The sequence below is a fragment of the Taurulus bubalis genome, assembly GCF_910589615.1.
Source record: "Taurulus bubalis genome assembly, chromosome: 19".
Classification (NCBI taxonomy): domain Eukaryota; kingdom Metazoa; phylum Chordata; class Actinopteri; order Perciformes; family Cottidae; genus Taurulus; species Taurulus bubalis.
The window spans coordinates 5,887,169-5,894,299 of NC_136607.1; the positions used below are offsets into that span (position 1 = coordinate 5,887,169).

At 41.2% G+C, this 7,131-nt stretch overlaps 1 protein-coding gene across 1 annotated transcript; it reads left to right on the forward strand.

Moving 5' to 3' along the window:
• Window positions 1–2,540: 2,540 nt before the first annotated feature.
• LOC306751985 (bile salt-activated lipase-like) lies at window positions 2,541–7,131 on the forward strand (the record flags this gene model as incomplete). Its single annotated transcript, XM_079235673.1, has 11 exons — window positions 2,541–2,606; window positions 4,003–4,150; window positions 4,233–4,352; window positions 4,434–4,631; window positions 4,754–4,884; window positions 5,031–5,138; window positions 5,253–5,367; window positions 5,698–5,884; window positions 6,008–6,208; window positions 6,642–6,851; window positions 6,948–7,131. 11 exons carry the CDS (start codon window positions 2,541–2,543, stop codon window positions 7,129–7,131), a joined length of 1,668 nt encoding a protein of 555 aa, XP_079091799.1.

The following is a 7,131-nucleotide window of genomic DNA, read 5'->3' on the forward strand; positions in this document are numbered from 1 at the left end:
TGAGAATATTTTTTTCATTTGAGGGGAGCTGTCACTCAGGAGTGCAAAGCTGGGGTAATTTCTCATTTTGGCTTTGTGACAGATGAAATGGGTGAAGAAAGAAAAGGGGGGATAGGAGACATGATGTTCCTCCTTAAACTTTGATCCTTGGGAAATCCATTTCTCCTGTAACCCATATGGCAGCTTTTCAACAATGGGTGCGACACCACGAGCGGTGTCCAGATATGTTAAGCCTGGTAGATAACTATCTTCCTTTGCTGCAAGTAGCTCCATTAAAAGATCCCCTAATTCCCTTAATTTGTAGTATTCTCTACTTGATATCTTCGCAAGGCTGTCAAGCTTCTTAAAAAGGGCACTTTCTATGACCTCTGGGGAGCTATAACATTCTTCGAGCCTGTCCCAGGCCTTTTTGAGAGCTGCTTCTGGATGTCCTATATAAACTGCCCTCATACGCCGGACATGTTTGGAGGACTCCTTGACAAGCCATTTCAACAGTAAGTCCAACTCTTCACTAGCAGTAAGATCCAAGTCTCTTATTGTGTTGAAGAAAGATGATTTCCAAGCTCTATACGTTTCTGGCGGTCATCAAACTGTGACAGACCGGTGTTCACAAGCTCTTTGCGTGCCAGATACTTTGCCATGTCCATAACAGAAGACTCTAGTTGGCGTGCAGGTGAACCACCTGCAGACTGAGGTGCATTATAATTTGGCTGTTGATGAAAAACATCACTGACTGGTCTTTGCAGTAATTGCTGTTTTTTAGATTGACCTAGATTTATATTGTGTTGCTGGAACAATGAGTGGGGCTTGTGTGAGGTCTGGGGCTGGGCATCATCGACAACATACTGGTTGTCCTCTTCCTTGAAATCATTCTTATACTGTTCAGAAGGAAACCGAGTGGGATTATTTCGTTGTTGATGTGGCAAACTGAAGAATGACTCAGACTGAAGGCTAAAATGACTGGCTTGGTCCTTGATGTAATCACTTACACGTTGATGTGTGTCTTTTGCCATTGCTGGGTGGCTTTTTCTGCTACGAAGCTCATCACCCTCATACTCTGCAGCTAACTCCAATACCTCTGCCTGGGCAATAGCAGCTGCAGCCTCCCTTTCAAGATCCAGGGCTTCCAGATTAGCTTCTAGTCTAGCTTTGTCAACTTTCATGGCGATTTCCCTCTCTGCAAATGCAGTCCGTGCTCGTGCAGCCTCTGCCCTTGCTTGTGCTGCTGCAGCACCAACAGATGATCTAGAAGATCGTGATAAGCCAGAACGTTTGGAATTGCAGATGGATGCTCCATCTTGTAAACTGTGTGCTTTTCATCCATGATGGTTGTTACTCACTGTGTTCCGTTGCTGTAGAGTAGTTTAGCCAGCTGTGTGCTAGTCTTTTAACTGTGCTGCTCTCCTTGTGTGTGTGTAACTTGGTACACAATTCAGCAGTAAGCCAAACTCCATTTAAATGAATACGGGAGTCAGGATGTAGCCTCCAAGCTCCAGATGCTTTATTGTGCAGCATCGACGTACACAGTTCAAATAAGAGTAAAACTAAAAACAAACAGAAGAACACAATGAGCAAGAATCATATGAATTACACATTGCAGATTGAACTTTATGTAGCTCTTACGCTTTTGTAGCAGTCAAACTTCTAGCATAACGATAACTGGCTACAGATACAAAATTAACCCTACAAATATACTTAAGAAGAAGATATTACTAAAATACTATTTTGTAGTCTGTACTAAACAAATACTTACAGACTATGCTTTCGAAGGCGTAAACACATGATGGATGGCAGTGGATGATTTTCAGAGACCATCTCCTTAAAACTACCACATGTTGCTAACTTAACTTCCTGTTCCTGTTCATAGTGCATGTCAAAATAAAAGCAGTGCCCTGGGGGCAGAACAAACTTCCTGTTCATAGTGCATGTCAAAATAAAGGCAGTGCCCTGGGGGCAGAACAGAAACCTTCAACCAAGTCAAATGGCTTCCTCAAAGCACAAGAGAAGGATGCCCCCTTTCTTTCTCCATTTTTATTTGAATTACAATTTAACTATTGACTACTTGACTCTATGGAAAAAGAGCATTAAAGCACAGGACAGGGTTGGTCCATTGCCACGGTTGATCCTTACGCAACTTCACTGTCAGGTTCATGTTGGCATTTGAGGCGACCATGTGGGGTGAAGGTGTTGAAATTAGTTCATCATGTGTGATAAGAAAAGTATGGATTAATGAAATATGTCACTGTTAAATCACATTGCCTTCGACCAATGTCCACTAAAAAACACATATTTAGAAGTTGGCCTGAATCTTTGTTTGATCGCTACATATGTTAGTTGGGTTCAGCCAGAGAGGTTTTAATGTGTTCGAGGTAATCAATGGAAAGTGTGATGTAAAGTGCTGTGGACACAAGGTGGTTAAATATTATGTGTTATCTAACAGTGGAAAAGGCAGGTGCACCCGGACTGCACACTGGTCGGATGTTGTTGAGGGGAGGGGTCTCCTTTTATAAAAGCCTCAACTTGGTTGTCACAGTTTTGTCATGATGGCAAAGCTAAGCATTTTGGTAGCGTTTGCCGTGTTTCTGGAGGCGGTCTCTGCGGCCTCCGTAAGTAGCACAAATATATACATATATTTATGTTATATATATAATATATATATATGTTTATATAAATATTATATATGTATACCTGTCAAATATATATATTATACCTGTCAATATATATATTATACTATTATATATATATATATATTATATTGGGGGGGAAAAGTTACAAACTTAATGTTCTTAAGAAAGTAGAAAGATGAATTTATATATACCTACTTTTCATATATATATATATTATATATATATATAATATATATTAAATTATATATGTGTATATTATATACATACCTGTCATATATATTTTATATACATATCATATATATTATATATATATATATTATATCGAGGGGAAAAAGTTACAAACTTAATGTTCTTAAGAAAGTAGGAATATATATACATATACCTACTTTTCTATATATACATATATATACCAGTCATATATATATTGTATATATATATATAATTATATATATATATTTTATTGGGGTGAAAGTTACAAAGTTAATGTTCTTAATGAAAGTAGGAATATATATATATATATATATATATATATATATATATATATATATATATATATACTTTTCTTATATATATTTATGTACATATTATATACATTATATTGGGGGAAAAAGTTACAAACTTAATGTTCTTAAGAAAGTAGGGATATATATACCTACTTTTCTTATATATATATATTATATAATATTATATATATAAAATATATATATATATATATATATATATTATATTGGAGGGAAATAGTTACAAACTTAATATAATATAAATATATATATATAAAATATATATCATATTTATATTGGGGGGGAAAGTCTTCATACATTTTTGTCACAGGATATTTCTAATCTAGTTATTTATAATAAGCATTCTTTAAATTGCTGATTGAATTCAATTTTACAAAATTTCTTCAAAACATGCCGAAGGAAACGGATAATTACAATCTAAATGTAGCATCCCACACGTAATTTGGTTCATTGTAGCAGGGCTCTCAAGTTTTTAAGACAGGTAAGAGTGACATCTCTTGGGGGGGGCGGAGGCGCGGCCGGATTACATTTCACCCAGATACAACAGATACGTTTTTCTGATTGGCTATTCGTGTAGCCCATTTATTTTTATTGATTGGCAAAGGATTCGGGGGAGACGTGCTTGATTCCTCCATGGTGAGGGCAGCGCGACCAGGTAATGTTTGCGCGCTGCGGCACATTAAATAGCTTAGAGTTTTTTTTCAGCGTGAGAAATACGATGTGTGGCGGGGGGGGCGTGACTTAAGACCGAAATGCGTGACAGTCACGCTCAATGCGTGACACTTGAGAGCCCTGTTGTAGTTCCATGTGAAAAAATTAAAGTAAAATAAGATGTTTGTGTTTATCCTGTGTAGCTCGGGGTGGTGTACACAGAGGGAGGTATGGTGCAGGGAAAGAACATTCGTCTTGGGTATCGCCATCACATGGACGTCTTCAGGGGGATTCCCTTCGCTGACGTCCCTGGAAGGTTTGAGAAACCAACACGTCACCCGGGCTGGGACGGTGGGTAGAATGACTGAACTTCTCACCCACAGTGTATGTATGTCTTACCTGTATGTCTCACACTGCGCGTGTCTCTCGTCAGGTGTTCTGAAGGCCACCGAGTACAGCAACAGATGCATGCAGGTGAACATGATCATGAGCGATACCAGAGGCAGTGAGGACTGTCTTTACCTGAACATCTGGGTTCCTCACGGCCGCTCAGGTAAAGGCTGACAGATGTCCATACACTGGCATCCATAAAAGATCCACACTATTTCTAATTCCCATTCTCTCTGTCTTCTAGTGTCCACAGGTATGCCCGTTATGATCTGGATCTATGGGGGAGGCTTCCTTGCCGGAGGCTCGATGGGTGCCAACTTCCTGAACAACTATCTGTACAGCGGGCAGGAGATTGCAGACAGAGGAAATGTTATTGTGGTGACGCTGAATTACCGTGTGGGCAGCCTGGGCTTCCTGAGCACCGGAGAATCTGACTTACCTGGTAGGAGCCATTTTCTTTTTTTCACAACAAAATTAGAAGATGTTGGTCCTCCCGCCAATGTTATGTATTGCACCATTAAAATCAAAGTTCCACGACTGAGTGAAAATTATGATACTCGGCAGGAAACTACGGTCTGTGGGACCAGCAGGCCGCCATCGCCTGGGTTCACAGGAACATCCGCTCGTTCGGAGGAGACCCCGACAACATCACCCTCTTCGGAGAGTCTGCAGGCGGAGCTAGTGTCAGCTTCCAGGTGAAAAGCTCTCTTGCTTCATTCTGGGTGTGGAGATAGATGATGGATATGAAATTCGAATTAAATTCACAGTTTCAAAATTTTCTTTGAAAAAAATAATTATATATATATATAATATATAATATTGAAATATGTCTTACCCACAGACTATCACTCCCCACAACAAAGGGCTGATCAAGAGAGCCATCTCCCAGAGCGGCGTCGCTACTTGCCCATGGGCTATCAACAAGAACCCCCGCAGGTTCGCTGAGGAGGTGCACAACCGCTGCTCTTACGTGATTTATTTCTTATGTGCTGCACTTTTGTGGAATAGTTACTTAACTTCAGGGCTGGTAGACAATTCAAGCGAATTCAAACCCTCTTTCCAGGTTGCTGTGAAGGTTGGCTGCCCCACCGATCAGACTATGGCCTCCTGTTTGAAGATGACTGATCCTGCGCGTCTCACGCTGGCCGGCTCTCTCAGTTTGACCAGTTCACCCGATAGTAAGGACAGCATAAAATATACTTTACGTTTTAATTTGAGACATTGTGGCACTTTCTTCCAGAACAATGCATAGATGAAAAAGTCAGTTCCCTTCTTCTGCAAGGGTTTATTGGATCCTCACCGGATGTGGATGGCAATAATTAGCATTTTGTTTTTACGTTATTCTGGAAATTCATTGAAAATGTGCGCTAAATTGAAAGGGAAACTTGTTCCCCAAAACACCGTCAAGACCTCGAACAGCTTGAGATCTAGCAAATGGAAACTTTTAATTCCAGTTATGTATAAAACATACAGTTAGATATATATCTCATTGTATCTGCTTCTGTCAGACCCCATTCTCTACAACCTGGTCCTGTCTCCTGTGATCGACGGCGACTTCCTGCCGGATGAGCCTTCCGAATTGTTCCACAATGCGGCTGAGATCGACTACATCGCTGGAGTCAACGACATGGACGGACACCTCTTCACTGGCTTAGATGTTCCTACAATCAACTCCCCCCTGGTGGACACCCCTATGTGAGTTTAAGCCGCGTGAAACATTGACAATTCTACAACGGGTGCAGCATACCGTTCTATTGTTACCATTGTTAAAGCTGTAGTGTTTCATCAAACCTAATTTTCAAACCTTCCGGATCTCAGCGATGACATGAAGAGGCTCCTGGGTGCGTACATTCAGAAGGGCAAGGCTGCTTTGGACCGCGGTTTCTCCACATACACCTCAACCTGGGGCCCAAACCCTAACTGGGAGACCATCAAGAAAACCATTGTGGCGATTGGAACGGACTACATCTTCCTGGTTCCTACTCAGGCTGCCCTCTACCTTCATGCTGCCAAAGCCACGTGAGGATAAGATCTTGTTATTCAGACGTCTCTGTCAGTTTATTTCGAAGCCCTTTTGTTCAACACCTTGCTTTTGAAGCTGGGGAATAAAAAACATAATTTAAATACAAATTAAGTTAATTGCTTTAAAATGTTTGTTTTTTTATCTATCAAGTAATGAATTCAGGATAATGAGTATTCCTTTGGCACAATCCAGTTTCCATAAATATAAGCCCTGCTGTATTTCATATTTACGACGCTCACTACAAAACATAGCATCAAGCATCTTTACGGTGAGGTGCAGGGCATGAAATAACTTGCATCTGTCATTATAAGTAGACTTCTGAGAACCTGCAGAAGAATTCAGCTTTTATAAACGTGATCTTCATTTTTGTTGCCTGCCTCCTTGGTGTAGTCGTTGTCAGATACCAATTATTTTCTCATCTCTCCAAAGAACCGGTCGTACCTACTCCTACCTTTTCTCTGAGCCCAACCGTATGGGCGGCATTGCCCGGCCTTACCCCAGCTGGATGGGAGCCGACCACGCTGATGACCTGCAGTACGTGTTCGGAAAGCCTTTCACCACACCACTGGCGTACTGGCCTCGCCACCGTGACGTCTCTCGCTACTTCATCGCCTACTGGAGCAACTTCGCCAGAACTGGGTATAATTCTGCAGACACGCGACATGGAAACTTCATGACATCAAACACACCTATGGGTCACACTTCAGTTGCCCTTTTCTCTTCTTATGTCCACAGGGATCCCAACATAGGAGAGTCGGAAGTGCCCACTGCCTGGCCTACATTCACCAGCGATGGACACAAGTTCCTGGAGATCAACTCTAAGATGGACAGGAACTATGTGCAACAAAAGATGAGAATGCGTTACGTGCATTTCTGGACCAGTGTCCTACCCAGTCTTCCCATGACCATCTCAGAATAA